The 20,014-nt window shown below is 41.0% G+C and overlaps 1 protein-coding gene and 1 long non-coding RNA gene across 3 annotated transcripts; one reads left to right on the forward strand and one right to left on the reverse strand.

The window, feature by feature from the left end:
• The first annotated feature begins 216 nt into the window (after nucleotides 1-216).
• On the forward strand, nucleotides 217-9,484 carry GJA1 (gap junction protein alpha 1). Of its 2 annotated transcripts, none has more exons than XM_072855772.1 (2): nucleotides 217-451; nucleotides 6,421-9,484. In XM_072855772.1, the coding sequence occupies exon 2, from the start codon at nucleotides 6,433-6,435 to the stop codon at nucleotides 7,576-7,578; it is 1,146 nt and encodes a 381-aa protein (XP_072711873.1). In that variant the 5' UTR covers nucleotides 217-451; nucleotides 6,421-6,432; the 3' UTR covers nucleotides 7,579-9,484. The 2 variants fall into 2 exon arrangements, with proteins under 2 accessions (XP_072711873.1, XP_072711871.1); XM_072855770.1 differs by having other exon boundaries at nucleotides 218-451; nucleotides 6,417-9,484.
• A 6,101-nt stretch (nucleotides 9,485-15,585) lies between these two features.
• On the reverse strand, nucleotides 15,586-18,555 carry LOC140648995 (uncharacterized). The gene is made up of 3 exons (XR_012041433.1): nucleotides 18,482-18,555; nucleotides 16,646-16,720; nucleotides 15,586-15,675 (listed from the first exon to the last, which is right to left on the reverse strand). It is a non-coding gene; the product is annotated as an uncharacterized lncRNA (long non-coding RNA).
• Between the last annotated feature and the right edge of the window lie 1,459 nt (nucleotides 18,556-20,014).

A 20,014-nucleotide genomic window follows, 5' to 3' on the forward strand; every position in this document is an offset into this window, starting at 1 on the left:
GGGGGGTGTGGGGGTGTGGGGTGGCTGCTGACTGCTCGTGTATTTGTTTTGTTACATCAGCAAGAGTGGACTTTCATGCCTTCGCTCCCTCCTTTTCCCCGGGCTGGTTTTTGCTGTGCCTTCAGTTCTTTCCCTCCTCCCCCACCTTCCTCCTCTCCATTTGCAGAGCGCCCCTCCTCCTGGGCTGCCACCCCTCCTTTTCCCCTCCTCTTTCACAGTCAGAGGCTTGAAAACTTGTTAAAAGCTCTCCCAGTGTTCCAAGTTAGAAAAAACTTTTACGAGGTATCAGCACTTTTCTTTCATTAGTGGGGAAGGAAGGATGAAAAATACAAAACAGCAGTAGACTTTTAAAGTTTAAATAGACAGGTCTGAGTGCCTGAACGTGCTCTTCCATTTTACTTTAACCCTCCAAAGAAGTATTCTGATCCAGTTTCACTGCTGATCAGCAAGGGTAAGTTGCAAGCTCTCCTTTTCCATCTTTTTGTGTATCACTTTTTCTGAAAACACTTTTTTTTTCACCCTAACAATTTTGTGTTATCGCGCTGATGGTTGAACGTGTTTAAAACTATACATCTGTAAAAGCGTAAGTTCTCTTAAAGTGCCAAGTTCAAACTTGTAGGAATTCTTTGCTTTCTTTGGTCATCTTTCTATACATTTCTTCAGATACGACACTTTCACAACTTTTAACCTTGTTGCGCTGAAGGAGAAACTGTGGTGGAGTAACTGCAGGGCTGAGTTGCGGACTTGTTGCTAGTGTTTGGGCGAAATCGCTCCTCTGTGTGCTTGCCTCGGACTAAATGAGCTCCTTTAAAGAAAGACCCGAGGTGCGCTTCAGGCTCTTCTGTTGTACCGAAATTGCATCAGAAGTTGGTAACAGGGAGCCCTTGTCTTGACTGCGTCCCATTTCTGCCCCACACATTTTGCTTTCATATGGGAATCCTGATTGATGCCTAATAGTTTGTGCAGAGCAAGGTTCTTAATTAGGTGCTTTGTTAAGTGCTGCAGCTACTAAAGTGGTGACTTTCACGTGGTCTTCCTGATAAGATTTCCCCTTTTCTTCTAAAATAGATGTGATAAAATCCAGACGTGGGTTATGGATTTTTAACCTGGTTTGTATATAGTTACTCTGTTTTAGCAACCTCGGTGAGGGATTTTAGCGAAGGAATGTGAGATATCATGATATGCCTTACCACGTTGGCAATGTCTGTGAAAGTCTTGGGTAGATATAGATGAAAGTTGTCTGGGAAGAACTGTGCAAGAATATCCACAATATGTCATAATCCCAATATGACACATTCCCTTTATATTATTACCTTGAAGGCTTAAATACCAAAATGTGGAGGACAAAAATGCTTGAGCAGCATCTTTTGGAGAACTAAAAGGCTTTTTACGTTGCAGGACTTGGAGTGATTCCTTATAGCAGTTGTTGCCTGCTGCTTGCCAGTAGTTAAAGAGCAACACGAGGAGGCAGGAAAAAGAGCCTTCAGCTGAAAGACAGACGAAGCACAGAGTCTATCTTATCGAGTAACACGTTCTCCTCTTAAACAAGAATATTGTGTGCTTATGTGTGTCCTCACATTTTGCCTTGAGATAACCAGCGAGCCTCATGAAGTGGCATATTTCATCTGAGGAGTTCCTTTTGATTTTTGTACGTGAGATTTATGACGAAAACCCCTGGTAATGGGGACAAAAATGGGCTACGGACACCTTGTGCCTGACTTCTCTGTGTGTGTGTGTGTGTGTGTGTGCGTGTGTGCGCATAGGGAGCAAGCTGGAGGACTTGCGTGAAGCTTTCATCCTGCCATTTTTAACATCTGGACAGCACACTACACTGCAGAATTTAAGCCTCTAGTCTTTGGGATGTTTACTGAACTGTTTCCTTCAGAAACTTCAAAGCCAAACACTGGCACTGACCCATGATACCTAACAAGCATACAAATGGGAGAAGGGTGAGCAGCAGGCTGGGTTCAGGAGAGGGAAGAGAGGGGCACAAGGGATTTGATTTGTGACATAAATCTAAATGCTTATACACTCAGGAGCACAAGCAGATTCAACACTGTAAAGTTATCTCAGCTCTCGTATTATGCAAGCCCGAAAGATTGATTTTATTTGTCTCTGAAATGAATGTTGATTTAGGCCAAGGATTCCTGTGGGCATGAGGAAGGTTAGATGACGTTAATGAGATACATTGCTCTCTTTCCCCTGGTCTCTGGTATCTCCTCCCCATGTCACCCACTGAATAGATCTCGCATGGACGCACCTGGTCTATTGTTTATTCCACACGTACGTTTTAGAAATCCAGATTTCAAAATCTGCAAGCAGGAGCATCAGAGTGCCCAAGGCCCCCTCAGGGAATTCAGCATTTCTTCCTCTTAGTTTCAAAGTGAGTCGGGAGAGGGATGAATCTGGGCAGTAACACAGAGGGTAGACCTGACTTGTACAACTAGAGAATGTCTAAGAAAGTGCTTAGGGTTGCTTTTGCAACTGTGCTTTAGAATTGAATTAGGTGGAGAGGGTACAACACAGGAGAGGCAAAGGCTAATGGGGTAGATGCGCTAGTGGCTGACCACCAGCAATACGAGCAGACAACGAAAAAACCACGCAGTTGTGACACTTTAAATTCTAGTTACTGCAACCATTTAGTGCATAATCTTTGCCCAGTGGATGAAATGAACTGGAGCTTGTCTGCAGACCTACAAATGAACCAAACCTTCCCAGGGGAATGTCTGGAAGACATTCACTGGTTTTTGTAAGATTTCAGAAAACTAGCCTTCCCTATTCCAACCCATCCAAATCCCATCAGTTGTACATCTCATCTGCTTTCTCTGCAATGCTGGTTGCTTTTGGGAAATAGTCAAGCTGATTGATGTTCAAGGTCCAGAATCTTCTCTTTTGCTGGCTATTTATGTGTGTGTGAGCACACATAAAAAGGTAGGAAAGGTTGGAAAACCAAAACTTTGGCCTGTTTCCCAACTGCTTCAGCTACACAATCCCAATTTAGATCCCACTCTAACCCTTACTGCTCTTCAGACTTGGGCATGTTACCACAGCACTGAGTTTGCATTATTCTTCCTGGAAAATATGAACCAGATGATGTGATGAATGCCATCCATAAAAAATAGTTCTAGAATTTCTTAATTGTGACTTACAAATCAAATTTCTTATATACGTGGTCATCCAAAACCTATGCAGATGAATGCTGTCATATCTCCTGCTGCTCTGTGGCTTTTTTTCCTCTTTACCCACACACAGTAGGACCTGGAAGAAATCCATCTTTTAAAGAGTTTACTAGGCTGGCATTAGTCTGTCTCAGAAAAAGGTTATAATCCTGTAAAGTAATAATCAGTAAGAACTCATGAAACACACGTGCTCATCATCAGCCATATCCTTAAATTCCTGAAGTACTGAAACTGTATCAATCGATCAGGTCAACCTGTGCCTTTCAGTGGACTCATTTAAGGTGTTTGGAATTGTTAAAAGAAGTTTAAGTCCAGAATGCTGAAGAACTATTTTTAAAGTTCTGCCATCCATTTCAAACTATTTACAAAGCTAGAATACTTAAATAACTGTTCGATACAAAACCTCTTTTTATACCTAGAAAACAGATATTTTAATCAGTTAATAAAAATGGTCTTTCAATGCCCTGAAAGTAAACAAGTTAGATCCGTTGAATGAATTTTCTCTACAGCGAAACAAAGTACTGTTTCATAAAGCAACAGAATCCACTTAAGCAAAGGAATAATATATTTGTGCCACCATAAGGTTATCTGATTACAGTACAATGTTTTAAATTGATGTGGGTTTTTTTATCACTGGCAAAGGCCAGCATGTAACTGATCTCTTTAAAAAAAAGTTGCTTTTCAAAACTATGTATGAGTAATTCAAGCATGGAATGTTTCCTCCTGGAGCTTATATTGCCAGAGGACATAAATGAAACTTAGCAATTTTGCATGCTGAAACAAATGAAAAAATAGGTAGTAAATTCTCAAAATATTGCAGGTGTGGGATTAAGTAGGTCAAAACTGAAGTAAATCACGTTGCATTAATGGACCAGAGTGGAGTGTAATTAAAAAACAAACAACACATAAGTGCCTAGAAATAACACATCCTCTGTTTTCTTAATCAAACTTCCAATCTGAAATAACATTTAGACAGTAAAAAAATACATTGAGTCTGAGGAAAGTCTGTTAATGCAGTAGTTTCAAATCATCGGAGAGCTGACTAATTAAATCAAGAAGCTGTTACATGAAAAAGGCTCCTTCTGTCCACTTCTAGGACATGGAGCAAATAGCTCGCCTTTAAAACAAACTTCACGTGTTGTATAGTTACAGGCTGTTCTCTGTTTTAACAATCCCAGCCTGAGGAGGAACGTGGTCGCATTTCATTCCAGCCTTTCCAGAGACCTCCGCGCTCGTGTGCCCGACTCCTTCTCTGCCGCCCCGAGCCCATAAAGACAGACCAGCCTTTCCTGGGAAGGACTAAAGCTGGGGATGGCTGAAGGGATGTGTCAGAGACAAACATGCTGTGTAGTCCTCCCGGCCGAGGCTTCCAGATTTAAAAGTCTGAAGCAGGCCTGATCCTTTGATGGGGCTTCATTCACGTGAAGAACTAATGAGATGAGGAAGGGTCTGCCTGGCGCAGTAGGTAAACTTCAGAGCAAGCTGACGAGCAGACTGAGGAAACGGCCCTGGGATATTTTTCAGGGGTTCAAAGATAATTGGCGTCTCGGAGCTATCGGAGGGAGTACTTTAAACACTTGTCTCCCATTACTCTCTCAGACTCTTTCCGATGGCAGGAACAGTGTGTTTTTATTTGGCATCTATTGTTATGATTGCGTTTGCCAGACTTATAATCTTGTGTTTCCAGTGACTCACTGCTTCTTGAAAGAAAATCTCCTTGGTGCTAAAATTTCCTATTTTATGAATTATCCAAAAAGGGCTTTTCCTATAAATGACCTTCGCGAGGGAATATATACATGATGCGATGGGGAGGAAGTAATTTGAACATTATCAACACTGTTAATACCAGGAAGGGTTTACTCAGCATGCACGGAACAAATACCTATACCCAGCAGCATCTACTTTAAAAGGGAAACTTTGTGATTATTTTTCCTTTTAAGTGCCCGATTTCACACGCTTGTTTATGTGGGGCAAGTTAAAATGTAAGTTTTTATGCAGAGAAGATTATCATTCTCCAGTTGATAAAAATCCTATCGTGAACTTTGTTTTTACTAGGAATCTAGAACATCAAGTAAACCATTTCATTTCTTTTATGTCATCCTGTGTATTTCCAGTTATCCCCGAGAAGCTGCCTGGGTCCCAGAAATGCGCACTTTAAAACTCAAGGCGAGAGAGACAGTTTAAACTTGCAGTGTTCAACACTTGGAATGCAAACTGCACGCCAGGAGTTGCCTTAAAAAGAGAGAGAGCTCATTTACCTTTTTTGCTTGCTAAATCTTTTTTCCTTTCAAAACAAAGTGAAGGAATTTAAATACAAAAAGATGCAAATACAAAGCTGAAACTACAACAAATTAAGCAAGCCACAGATAAACAGGAAACCAGGTCCTCCAATATGGTAACATGAGCTTAGGTGTACTCCATGTATTTACTATTTTTGGTTCCTTCATAAAAGTATAGGTAACGAATACTAACTTTGATCTTTGTGCTGCAAATACTAATGAATAAACTTTATTTAGATAGCAAGTTTTTTCTGAAGTTGAGTATAGTGTAACTTGGCATCATTAGGAACTATACTCTTAAATGTATCACACACAATGTAGTGATATGCAAGAGCTCAGTTTAATGTTGCTGTAGGAAAAATAGCACACATTTTGCAGTGATAAAATTTTAGGTATCCGACCCTAACATTAACTTAGTATAACCTGTTGTATTTAGGTTATACTATGGTTTGCTTGCTTATTCTCTCAAAGAGTGAACATAAAAAGTACCATGAATGATCCACACTGAAAGAGAGAAATCTTTCATTTATTCCTAGCATATTCAGGCAGTGCCACTACGTACTTCCACACCCTGCTTCAGCGGTGTGTCACAGCTCTTTTCTACCTGAGGCAGGTGTAGATCCTTGAACTGAGGCTGCTACCAAGGAAGCTGAGCCAACCACAGTGGCAACTGAGGGTAGTCACGGACTTCTTGAAAACTGGAGTGAAATTAGAAACCTCTTTTTTCATTGTGCTCTGAGACATTATATGTTACTTTCTCTTTTCAGTTTCCCTGACTTCTCACTCCACCTGTAGACTAACTAAAACTCTGGTTTCTCTTCAGATTATGTAAAACACATGAATTAAAACAAAGCTGACATCACTGCTCTATTAGCATTGGTCTGTGATTCAGTGTATCGAAGGTATTAAAGTTCTGTCTTAACCATCACTATTTTTTTTTCTTTGTGTTCTTCTTTAGCCAGCATCCTGTGAAGATGGGTGATTGGAGTGCCTTGGGAAAACTTCTTGACAAGGTTCAAGCCTATTCTACTGCAGGAGGGAAAGTGTGGCTGTCTGTCCTCTTTATTTTCCGAATCTTGCTACTGGGGACAGCAGTCGAATCTGCTTGGGGAGATGAACAGTCTGCTTTCCGGTGCAACACTCAACAGCCTGGTTGCGAGAACGTCTGCTATGACAAGTCCTTCCCCATCTCCCATGTACGCTTCTGGGTTCTGCAGATCATATTTGTGTCTGTACCTACCCTTTTGTACCTGGCACATGTCTTCTATGTAATGAGGAAAGAAGAGAAGCTGAACAAAAGAGAAGAAGAGCTCAAGGTGGTCCAAAATGATGGTGTGAATGTGGATATGCACCTCAAGCAAATAGAAATTAAGAAATTCAAGTATGGGATCGAAGAGCATGGCAAAGTGAAGATGCGTGGGGGACTGCTCCGTACTTACATCATCAGCATCCTGTTTAAATCTGTCTTCGAGGTTGCTTTCTTGCTGATACAGTGGTACATCTATGGGTTTAGCCTGAATGCCATCTACACCTGTGAGCGAGATCCATGCCCGCACAGAGTGGACTGTTTCCTCTCCCGTCCAACTGAGAAAACCATCTTCATCCTCTTCATGCTGGTTGTGTCCTTGGTGTCTCTTGCCTTGAACATCATCGAGCTTTTCTACGTGTTCTTCAAGGGTGTCAAGGATCGTGTGAAAGGGAAAACCGACCCCTACTCCCACAGCGGTGCCATGAGCCCTTCCAAGGACTGTGGCTCCCCCAAATATGCTTATTACAATGGCTGCTCCTCACCGACCGCCCCCTTGTCTCCCATGTCTCCCCCAGGGTACAAGCTCGTTACCGGAGACAGGAACAATTCCTCCTGTCGTAACTACAATAAGCAAGCCAGCGAGCAAAACTGGGCCAACTACAGCGCGGAGCAGAACAGAATGGGGCAGGCTGGCAGCACCATCTCCAACTCGCACGCCCAGCCCTTCGACTTCTCCGATGAGCACCAGAACACTAAAAAACTGGCGTCAGGACACGAGCTGCAACCCCTCACCATTGTGGACCAGAGGCCTCCCAGCAGAGCCAGCAGCCGAGCCAGCAGCAGGCCTCGACCTGACGACCTGGAGATCTAAGCTTCTAGCTGCAGTACTTGCTCAACTATGAAACGACATGCATTGGAAGATGCAGTCAGTGCTGATCTTGTTCCAGTGGAGGTGGTACTTAACAGTCTCAAGCAGGAGATTTTAACAATCATAAAAACAAACATACAAGCGAACAAACTTTTAAAATACTTGCTGTTTTTTGGGGGGATGTGGGGTTGGTGTGGGGTGGTACAGTACACATTGGTATTTAATGTAGCTGGTTTAAAGAATTTAAATACTAAAAAAAAGAAAAAAAAGGAAAAAGATAGGTAGTCAGTACTAAGGTAGGGGGTTGTTTTTCTAGAAAGGCTGTAAATATCTGAGTGTATGTGTATGTGTGTACTATCGTGTTTGTTTCTAAAGAATCTTCTGTAATACTAAAACCCAATAATAACTGAACTCACATTTGTCAGGGTGAAGTGCTGCCTGAAGATGAAAACATTTTTCCTATTCAACAAGCAAAAAAGTCCAGGAGTGCCTCTGATCATTTCCCTGTCAAGAACATTCCATTCTTAGAAAGTGCACTTTGAAGGTAAACTTTCCTATGTGGTCCTCCAGGTTGTCAAAAGGCTCCTGTGAGGACAATCTACAGCTTTTGAATCATTCAACTCAAATTTCAGACGTGGCCCACCAAGAAATACTTTGGTCACCTGTCAGCCCTTCACGCAGGCAGATTTTGTGATGTGCGTAAGTGGGATGGCTCCACACTCGTAGAACCGGCAACCACAGTCTTGCCCACAGTGATATTTGTGTCCTGCTGCTCACGTACAGTCTAATTAGCATAATATAAAACCCAGTTTGCTGCCACTAGCAGATTTAAGCATTAAGACAGGCAAGCAACTGCCTTTAGTGAATTTATCACACCTTTATGTATATTAAGGGTGTATATATGTGTGTGGATGTGGAGGTAAAGGTATACACAAAACATCCTCAGAAGCATACGTTGAGAAATAAACGCACACAGGTTACTTGCAGTTGACACTTTCTCATGGATATTGTGAAGATGTGGGCCACTATGGTGTTTACATTCTCTGATTCCTTCAATGCAAGTGAAGCACATGTCATATTTTTTTTAATTCTATAGAATATTTTCCATGTATCCTAAATGGATGCTTTTTTAAAAATAAAAAATAAAGGGGGCCTGATCCTGGATGTCTTGCTCTGGAAAACCTCTCTTTTAAGTCAGTGGGGGTTTTGCCTGAACAAAGGCTACAGGATCAAGCCCAAGATGTAGCGAACCGTGTTCTTGCTGGCATGAATGATTTTCTTTTGTAGAAGTTAGGGGTGGAAAAGACCCATTAGGTCATCTAGTCAATCTCCCTGATAGGTAATAATGATGCTTGAATGATAGAAGATGTAGTACTGTAAGCAAGCTTTAGTCTTTTATGTGAGAAACTTAGAAGAAATGCTTTGTGCTGGATTAATAATAAAATATGCCTACATGACTTTTGCAGTAACTGGTATTTTTCTTGTTCTAAATATTCACATTTACTGAACTGTAATGTCCACTCCGAGTTTGGCAGTTAGGTCTTTCTAGATGGCTCTAGCAACTTTAGTGTTTACACTTAGATTTTGTTTGAAATGCAAGTGAAGTTGAAAGGATTTTTAAAGAGTACAATTCTAGCTAATTTATTTGAAATATATGCTAAAGAAATCTACCAGTTTCTTCAAATGCATAGCCTCTTAGCTGAACACAGAATGACCAAGGAAATACATAGCTTCGTTTCATTTTGCAGCAACACAGATAAATTGTTTCATTTAATACATTATATTAATTTGTTTGACATTCCATGTTAAACTACTGTTGTGTTCAACTTCATTGCATGTATGCAACCATAGTCCGTTGGATCATGTTGTCTGGAGAACATTAGTCAATAAAGTTTTAATTTAGTATAAATATATTTTCTATTGTCTTTTACTGTTTTATATGTCCATATATCTTGTTTCAGTCTTATAATCCAAACTCCTTCCTTCTCTCTTCATTTTTCCCCAGTCACTCTGCACTTCAGCAGTATTCTTGATTTAATCCATCTGGATTTACTTTGAACTGAAATTTCACAGGACCAGATTCAGATACCCTCACAACACTGGAAAAACAAGCATTGTTTGTGCCACTCCTGGAACAAAGTCATACTCAGCATGAACTACTGTAATTCAAATCTTGCCATGAGCCTCAGAAAATACATATTTATTTGCAAAGTATTATAAAAAAGATAGTAGTAAGATACTATCACATAATTTTTCAAGCAATTTTTGTATATGGCCTAGATGCAACATTATGAAATCATTGCCTCTAGTTTACATTTCCCCTATAATCAGATTGCTTGACTGACAGTCAGTTTCAATTTCTGGAGTGAAATCCTCATTCTTTCAGAGTCAATGGGAGAAAGGTACTGATTTTGATAAGGCTGGGATTTCACATACTGTCTACTGCTTCACCATTTAGGTCCCTATCACTAATGAAGACATACAGTGCTCCGCTTTCCAGCATTGGACTCTAAAGGAAAGATGGTCCAACTCCTTTTTTATTTGAAAAATCAAAATATATTGGTCATGCAGTTATCATACAGATTTCTACTTTCAAATTTGCTTATCATTTAAAGTCTGAATTCTTCCCCCTCCTATTAATAAAGAAGGGGAAAAAAATCAGTGGTAGTGGATTTACAGCTCTGAGAGATACTACACAAGCACTATCACAAGGAATGACTCCTTGAAGTATTCCTTAAATAATAACGAGTCATATTTAAGATGGCTTGTCCTAGTTCATCTGTACAAAGGGAAGGGAATTCCAAGCATTTTGTGAGGATCATGCCCTTGGAAAGGTGGATACAGAAACATCCAGAGAAGGGCTCATCCTGAGACAAAATCTCAGCTGTCTCCTAGACAGGCTGATTGTCAGGTACGTCCCAAGTTAAGGACTCAGTTCCTTGGGGCATCTTGGACAACTGATAGAAATTAGTGCTTCAGTGCCAATTCTCTCTTGAGTGATTTTTTGGTGGTAATGCATGTGTGGGTGCGTGTAGGATAAAGACATGCCATGGGCCATTTCTCCCACCTAGATTTATTTCTGTGGAGTGTATTTATTACACACTTCAAAGTCATTGCAGCGACAAAATTTTGTGTGCCATTCATCCAATTTGTTATGCGCTTTCTCCCAGTGCATCTCTGCAGCAGCAATTGCATTGTCTGCAGCTGACAAAAAACAACGTGCGATACAATGCTAGTGCATACTTCTCAGCCTCTGTAGAAGGATATGTTAGATATTGAATTCAAACTGGAAAAGATGTAAAAATACACATCTCTGAAGGTAATTAAAACAAAAGCAGCGTTACAAACAAAACAGCAAGAAAATGCAAATTCAAAATCTGTTCTGTATTTAAATTTTGTGTTGATGTTTTGTGTAGAAGTATTTTGAAAAAAGGCAAATTCATCCTAAGGCCCCCACCCTGCCCCAGTAATTTGAAATGTTTGTAAAGAGTAAAATTAGAAGGACAAGTTACAGACAGCCTAAAATCTATATGCAGATCATGTAATTTCAAGATGTTTTAAGTACAGTGAGCACACACTGAAGGTTATTTCCTAATTTAGAAATGAAATTTCCATATTTAAAGTGGAAACTACAGTAACAGTTTGAGAACTGGAACAAACTTTGTGAGTGTACCTGTCACACCCCCTGAAATCGGTCATTTTTAAATTATGTACTCGTCTCACCATTCCAGAACCGTGGCTGTCTGCAGTGCTGCTGCGCTACATAGCATCACCAGCTGGACTGCGCATTACCACCATGCTGGCATTTCCCTCGGAATTTCTCTGCAGCTTGGTATCAATTCAAGAAAAAAAAAAAGTAGTGATGTAAGGAGTAGAGTTCAGATCTGGGAGTCGATCCAGATTTGAAGTTACCTTGATTGGTTAATGTGGAGTTCTGGGTGTGTCAGATCAAAACCTTCTCCAGTTTTGGTGGCAGCTGTTTCTACCCCACTAGGTCAGGACTACTTTTAATTCTTCTTGTAATTCCTCCATGATTACCACTGCTCCCTTTACCAGACTTTAAACAGAATAGGGAAGAAAATAGGATTTGCCTTCCTCCTGCAGAACTTTCTCTCTATTTACTGCTAATCCAAACCTGGCAGGACTGAGGCTTCTACTGTGCTCATGAACTACCCCGATATACAATATTTTTTTTAATGCAGTGTATTATACAAATGGTCAGAATGACTATAATCTCCTTGAAGATGTCTTAATTTCCTTCTCATGCTATTCAATCCAGTCATTTGCAGTTAGATCTGCCAGAGGACTCTGACGACTGAGGTGGGGCGCATGGCCCTTGAGGATTTCGCTGGCAAAAAAAGCAATCCTCTGATGGTACAGAGCTGTTGAAGCTACTCCTACGTTACTTTCATTGTACTGCCAACATAGACAATAAGGTCAGAAGCATAAGTCATGTCTGAGAAATCACTACCTAGACATATTGTCTGGCTCAGTCCCTTGAAACTATTTGAGGGTCCTCCATTTTATTCTAATTTATTCTAACATAATGGCTCCAGAAATATGGGGCTATAAGATCAGCTCTGCAAAGAAATGATTGCCTTTCCCTGTCTTTAACCATGTGTTTTTGACTGTGCCCAAGGATGTATTCACACCCAGACTCTGTCAGTCCTGGAAAGTGTGTCAGATGTAAATTACATGATGCTAGCACATCACTAGATTGAAACAGGAAGAGCTTATTGTTTCCTGTACTTATTTAAAAGGTATTTTGGTAGGCACAAGAAAGAATGCTCGTCTTAAACTTGTCTTAAATACTTCCTAACATGCGGCACTACCAGGAGACCCTATGAAGCAATACAGACACTGTGCATGTATACATGGTAAGCATTATCTATAGGTACTATGTCTAGAAACTGTTTAAATAGATACAGCTGCTCAGTAATCTGGTAAGACCAACCGCCTCCAAAATGGCTGCCCTCACTCTTTTCTCATGGTAGCCTAAATGCTGCATCCGGCTTACTGGCTTGCTGGAATTTGCAATGCAAATGCACCTTGGGCAAAGACGGACTTGTTTTTACAGTGATCGTTTTGCATTAACTCCTTTTAAATGCTGAAGAAGCATAGTGCTGGAGAGGCAGAGAGTCTGGGACAGGCAGTGCTGGGCTAGTAATACACAGTCAAGGGAGTCAACCAGTCAAAAGTAATGGCTTTCTGGTGACTGCAGACTCTCCCGTCACTTAAAAAGACCAGGTCTCTGCTACTATGTTGAGGAAATGTGCATAACAAAATGAGACGTGAGCTTAGACCAGTATAAAAGGAAAAATGTTCAGACATTCAAATTGCTCCTTGAAACAAGCCTAGACCGCAGTTGCATACTTCCCATTAGAACTGACAGAAAATGCTCACATGAGTTCCAGGGTTTCAGTCATTTAAATCAATGTAAAAGTTCCTCTCAATTTCAGACATAAACAGATTGGATCCAGAAAGATATATTATGACATCTAATTTTCACTGATATAAATGCAAAGGGAAACCTTATGGGTATAAGGTACTAAGTCTTGAATGGTGACCACTTGAATATGTGTAATCATACTATTTCCTCACAGCTTTCTTTTTACTGTAACTCAGTGCAGAGGCAAGTTATGGCAAGGTTTGCCTTTTTTACAAACAGACATGAACTCTGTAAATGTAATGTAATACATTTATGTGATGTCCACGTCTAATTTACACAGGACTACAGAAGGGAGTGTAGGGTACTCTGTAACATGCATCTAACTCTGCTGGGTTGGGCAGCTGAGGAGTGAAATCTTCACTTTGCCTTTCCTCATCCTTATTAGAAAGCTTTTCATATCCCAAACACCTGAGCAGTTTTTCCATGCTGTTGAATGTGCCTCTGTTCTCAGTATCTCTTCTGTGGGCTTTGCTTGGGTGAGAGTCTTTGCATCCTCCCCTTCCTCCTTCTCTTGCCATCTGTAATATAAGGTCTGTAGAGGAAACCATAGCAGCCCCAAATATGTAAGGAAATACAATGACAATTGATAGCAAAACAGTGCAATCATGGAATATACAGTAGTTCTCTTTTACACGTCTGCAACTAACTGAATAGGAAAACAGCATGGAAAATAGCTTAAGGGATTAGAAAAGCCTCTGGATACTTTAGCATCTTAAAACCACCGGTCCTTGCTGAAACAGGCTTTTTCAGTCTCAGCTTCTGCTGAGTCATAGAGTTTGCTGCCTTTGAAGGTTGAAGTAGCTTGGCTCAAAACTGCAGTTGTTCTGGAAAAGTTCAAACCTTCACTAATGACCATATTTGCATGCTATTCTCAGTGGTATTTACATATAATAGGACACCCTCCACAGGAAGGCCTCTTCAAAACACAGGCTTTGCTTACACTTTGAATTTCCCTATTCAAAGGGGAATATTCAAAATTATCTATGCATCATTACTTCAAAGTGTTTCGCTGGGAGTACTCTGCCATATATTTGGGAAACTCATCATAGTTGTTTGAAAGCTGAATATATAGCCAACTGTAAGATTGTCACCTGGGTTTTGTGTGTGGAGGCGAAGAAGTATTACTCAGGCAAGAATCCTACCTGGTCTGACCTGGCGTACTTCTGTTGAGGACAAGGAGTTTCTGTTGAGTGACATGAGATGAAAACCCTGCTCTGAGCTTTACTTAGTACCTTCTTTTATTCAAGTCCCTGTAGTTTTATTTCAGGAGCACAAAGAGGATCCAGCCATGAATCCATGGGCCTTGTATAACTTGCTGAGGTCTAGGACAATCTCTGAGGAATTTCTTCTGCCTCCATTTTCATTGTTGGTACCCCCCAGCTCTGTGGACTTTGGACTGACTATAGCACTCAATCCCTCAGTAGTAGGGTGGATGTTCAGTTAGTGCTGTCAAAGGGTGTGCAAGTAGAGAAAGTGGGTCTGGATTGTTTTCCGTGGGATTTCCTGTAGGATCGAGGCAAACTAGTCAATCACCATTCCTTGTCCTGAAAAGTCTAGCTGTAAAGGTGTGAAGGGATTTCTGCATGGATGATAGTGAAAACTTTAGAAATTCATCCCTCTTCCATTCTGCCTGGGGCTTCAGCTGGGAGCTTGTCATATCTTGTTAATCTTTGTCTTCTTCTCCACTCCTCCCATGCAGCCATCTTCTCCCACCACCCACTTCTTTTCTGCATATCACTTCTGCAATATGTATTTAATGTTTGGTACTGAAAAAGCTTTCTGTAGTGATTATTTTTTCCCTGCATGATGTGGTAAGGAGCACTCAAATATCTTAGAATATCCTGCTCCATTAAATATCTATTAATTAACAAGCTGGTGTTTCTCCTATTTCATTCATTCAGAATGAGTGAATTAATTCTATTAATTTCATTCAGAATGAATCTCACAGGTGTTAACTACTATAAGTTTTGGCTGACAGATTAGAAAGTAATTTTGTATCTCACCTTATAGGAGTCCACATTTGTTTCAATCACTTTCTTTTACATAGTATTTTGTAATTAAGGAAGGCGGCAGAGGAATTCAGAATGCTAGTTATCTACCTTAACCAGATGCAGTGAAAGTGCAAGGACATGGAGTTTGTCCAAATCTTCCTCCCACCTTAGTCCCAAAGGGACTTAAAGCTAGGCTTCCACTAATGTTTATGTATGCTATATAAATAATAATAATACCTGGAGTTGCACTGATACAGCACTTTTCATCTTCAAAGTAATTTGAAAACCCTATGTAATTAGTGTGCTATGAAGTCACCTCTTATGATACTGCATGAACTCCAGTACTACCCACTGTGGGAGCCAAAAAGGGAATCTGAACAGCCACAGAGATTATACATAACCTCCATTATCACTACAAGATGAAATCGAAAATGCTGAACAAAGGTATTTTAGCACTTCACGCAGGAGGAGGATCCACAACTATCAGGAAGCCAGTATCCCTAAGATAAGGAAACAGGAATGTTTTCTTTGCTGGTAATCTACTACTTCAGATCTCTAAACACATTTTACCTTGAACTATGTCTCGGTCAAGCTGGCAGCAGATCACAGGTAGATTATCTCATTACATGGAGTCTTCATCTTCATGCAACTAGAATACATCTATTTTTTTTTTATTAAAAAAGCTTTAATTTGATGGAGCTAAAAGGGGTGCAGACATAATAAATATAGCATGAAATAGGCTTCTACAGACTTTAGTGAGACTCCAGGGGAGCAACTTATCTGGAATACACCATCGGCAATTGACAATCCATCTGAGCACAATTTAAAGATTATAGTGTTTTCCAAGTTTTTCCAGCATGATTACAACAGGTCCTTGTGAATGTTCAGGAGCTTGCTCTTTAAGCCAGTTTGGCATTTGCTGGAGATTATCATCCCAACATAAGTTTCCAAACAGCCTTCTCAAAACTACACCGTTAAGAAAAGAGAAGAAAAAAAGCAGTAGCAGCCCATTCAATCTGGCGAATACAACAGTGCAGAGGAACAGAACATTTTGGATAAAGAAAACTTGGAGTATTTCTGAACTTTAATAATTTCTATCTTCCCCAGACTTGTATGCTGACTAGCATGTATTTTTCTCAACAGAAAGGCTAACGTGCTTTATTTGCGTTTTCCAAATAAATTTTTCTTATAGAGATTTAATAGGGCAAACGGATACCCTTTTAAACCATAGTATGTATTAATGGTCATCTGAAGAATAATCTTGAGACTAGATTTCAAAAGCTGTGATCAGGCAGAAGTAACTCTGCTTCCCATGCAGTTAATGGACACATGCATCCACACGCCTTGATTTGTGCTCCATTTTAAGATCAGTGTTTTTTTTAAAAATTGGTGTTCTTCCCTGTTATATTTAAATATCACACAAAACCATAAACATAACCATATGTCAGAATGAGGTTTTTACTGATGAGCGACGGTTTGGGCTCAGTTTCTTTGCTTTTATTTTTACTGCTTATTCCATTTGCTTTAGGTGAAATATATTCTCTCTGTGTGTTATATTCAGCATATTTTTAGCTACTCCTGGACTACTTAAGGAAAAGTCAGCAGATGACCTCAAGAGTATGAGACGTACCTCCTAAAGCTTCCTTTCCTTTTTCCCGTGGTGCATCAGGACAGTTTCATCAGCACAGCCACAACAACCAGCTATCTGCAAATAAGAAATAATGTTTTGGAAAAGCAGCAAAGCAAGAAACGGGCCGGGGAAGAGCAGCAAGATGAATCATTTGGGCAGTCCTTCCACATTTCAAGCAACTACAGCTGTCTCAGTTCTCTAGCAAGAGAAGTTAGCATTCCATGCCAGCTATTTTTACAGTGGTGGAGCTGCAGGTCTCGGAGCAGGAGGAAGGAAAGGGAGTGACTAGGCACAGCTACATGAGAGGTGGTGTAGGAAAAAAAGTTGACAACCGGGAAACAGATGTTTGAAAATAAAGTGTTGCACAGTAGCTGTTCTGTGATCTTCCCATATGCAACAATAAAGGAACTTTGAATTTGAGATTACAGTGTGGAAGGTGTTGGAGGTGAGAAACTCGGAGCTTAAGAGTCTCCAGGAACTCATGGAGTTTCTCTGGGCATGACAGTGCACTCTTTGAAACATATGGTGAATACATATCTCAGCAGATAAATGTGGTTTGCTTCACAGTTCTGCCAAGCAGTATACAGCCATGCTGAGGCATGCTGTGCAGTTCAAGGGTATGAGGAGGAAACTTATTCTCCTTTTTTTTTTTCCGGGTTCAGACTGGTCATTTTCAAAACCATTTGTACAACTGTTTTCCCACTGTCACTCCCTGTTGGACCCCTGTTTGGCCCTGCTTTGTTTATTATTTATCTGTCATTGCTTCTTTTTTTCCTCCACTCAGCGGTCAGGTATACCCTGCATGGCTGAGCATGGTACAACTATCCAGAGGTACAGCCAGCACTAGGACTGGGGGCGATATTTCCACATCCTAGCGATGCTGTGGCTGACTCCGTGGGTCCCAACAGAGAAGGTGATGTTACTAGCCGGGGCTGGGTGCCACAGCAGTGTGGCTGCACCGCTGCTGGAGCCGTCACCGGGAGGCACTGGCCCAGGCTGCTGCTGGCTCAGAGATGGGCAATCTCAGAGCACAGCACCAGGCTGCTGTGCACAGCAGAGCTGCCCGCCGTCTTCTTCCACACTGCTCCTTCTCTTAGGTTTTCCTTACGCTCTTGGATCCCATCTGCGCTCTGTGGCATCTCACCTTTAAAAGCCACTAGCTCTTCTCTTCTTTGTTCTGTTTTCTATTGCTCTGGGCCATACTCAGACAAGCTTTTCAAACTGTGAGCTTCTCAGGCATTCCCTATCAAATGTAAATAGGCCATTGGCAGCAGCATGCAAATTGAGTAATTGATCTGTTAATGGTTAGTTGTATTGGGCAAAGGAGGAAGATTCATTTTGCAGGGTTTTAGAACCAGAGTGTCAGAGAAATGATTCTTTTGGCACCTGAATGCTCTTGGGCCCTTTAATAAATTTACAGGTGAATGAACTGGAAGTCTTATGTAGCTTTCTCTAGGCAACATTAATCATGAATGTACATATTTCTCAAGGATTTTTTACTTCCTTTATTCACGCCTGAAAAACTTAAAACTGACATACATTTTCTAAAGCCTTTAGTGAAATTTCTCAGGGTGACCTGATGTCACCCATGACACTTAACATCTGAACTGGGACTTGTCTGAGACAATAGCAGTGACCATAGGTCACTGGAAGAAGACTCAGGAAATCTCCAGTCTGTGACTGAATGACTTTGAGTGCTGGATTTCCTTTCTGAAAAATGCTGATTGTACTCCCATCCCTTGTCTGCTTTATATATGGAAATTGTAAGGTTTGGGGACAAGGAGATGACTAGTGTTATGCAGAACTAGGCTTAGCTGAGACATAGGGAGAGCTCACCTTTGGAGGAGTCATTGCTCTGGGCTGACCACCTGGTCCTCACGGCAGGAAGATCTGTCCTGCTGATCAGTCAGTTCCTGCAGAGATTTCCTGTGTAAATCAGTGTTCTAAAGCAAGTTCTAATCAGTAATAATTTAAACAAAATCTCACTGTAACTTAGTGGCTCAGGAGCAGATGCATGAATTGATCTGTTCTCTGTGCAGTGCAGGTGGAGCAGGCAGCTGAGCACCTTGTCTGCCATCCCTACGGACAGCACCATCATTTGTCAAAAGCATATAGACAGAAATTCAACCACCAAAAACCCCTGGTACGCTTGAGTACAGTTGTTCAGAAAGTTTTCTGTTTTCCATAGGCATTTAATTTTGCAGGAGCAAAAAGAAAAGTGGAATTCAGTGGAATTCCAACTGAAAATGTTAGTGAAAAAGGGAGCGCACTCATTTGGAAAAGCTACCCCAGGTCTTTGCGGCAGCTGCTGTCTGGACTAAGCTCTGCTGGCTAGGTTCCAGGCTACTTTAAAGGTCCCATGATGCACCATGGCCAGCCCTCTTGTCTGTTCCCATGGTGCATCCTGGAAAATCCAATATATGCTGCACCAGAGGGAATATTCTTTTCCATTCATGAATATTCACCAATACTCAAAACCCAACCTGATTATGGAACCTGATATGTAAAATGTCTCACAAGTTTTTTTCATTAAATGCCCTGATTAACTTATATGTCCTAATCAAGAATGATAACAGTTTCATGTTTAAGGCTGATGACTGAAGTAATCAGAAAGGGGCACAAAGTGAAACAATTTGAGACAGAAACTGTCTTTGCCATCTGGATTCATGACACCTTTTGCTCACTGAGGTTTACTGTGGCACAGACAAACGAAACTCAGCATCAAAAGCTACAAACAAAAGAAAAAGTAAAATCCTTTCTAATATTGCTTCATTTTTAAACAGCTGCTTCACAGGTGGAGAAATATTGCACGTGGTGGTTTTCATGCTGCGTGCCAGGCTCGCCACAGGTAGCTCGATGAGGATCTTGTGTCCCCAAAGAGAATCTGATTGAAGGGAAAGCAGGTGGCTGAAGTGCAAAAAAAAAGGAAACAGGTCTAACTCCTGCTGGGAACTCGTGCTGCAGGGTGGGGAGGCTCGGCGGTGATGCTTACGTGCCTGAAATCTCGCCAGCGTTGGTCTTCTGGCTGCTCCTGCGCTTGATGAAGCGGCTCTCGGAATCCCTCCTGCGCATACTTTTTTTTGATGCTTCGGGTGAGCGCTACCTCAGTCTATTTTTAACAGCTACACTTTCCATGATTAGATTTTAATGCTATTTATTTATTTAAACTGAACCAAACAATTCCGCATAAGCTCAACATTCCAGTGGGCATCATACTCGGCCACACAGAGCAGTCTAAATCTAGTTTAAATTACATTCCTTGAATGGTAGAAAAAGCTGGGTCATGCGCCGAAGCTTGGTGAGGAATAACAGAGTCATTCTTTCATAGATTGCAAAAACTTTATTAAGGAAAGATAAACAGGTTAAAAG

Source organism: Ciconia boyciana, chromosome 3 (genome assembly GCF_034638445.1).
Source record: "Ciconia boyciana chromosome 3, ASM3463844v1, whole genome shotgun sequence".
NCBI lineage: Eukaryota > Metazoa > Chordata > Aves > Ciconiiformes > Ciconiidae > Ciconia > Ciconia boyciana.

What these genes read in the sequence shown, in the direction of transcription:
- GJA1 (XM_072855772.1), top strand. Translation starts at nt 6,433, where the DNA reads ATGGGTGATTGGAGTGCCTTGGGAAAACTTCTTGACAAGGTTCAAGCC.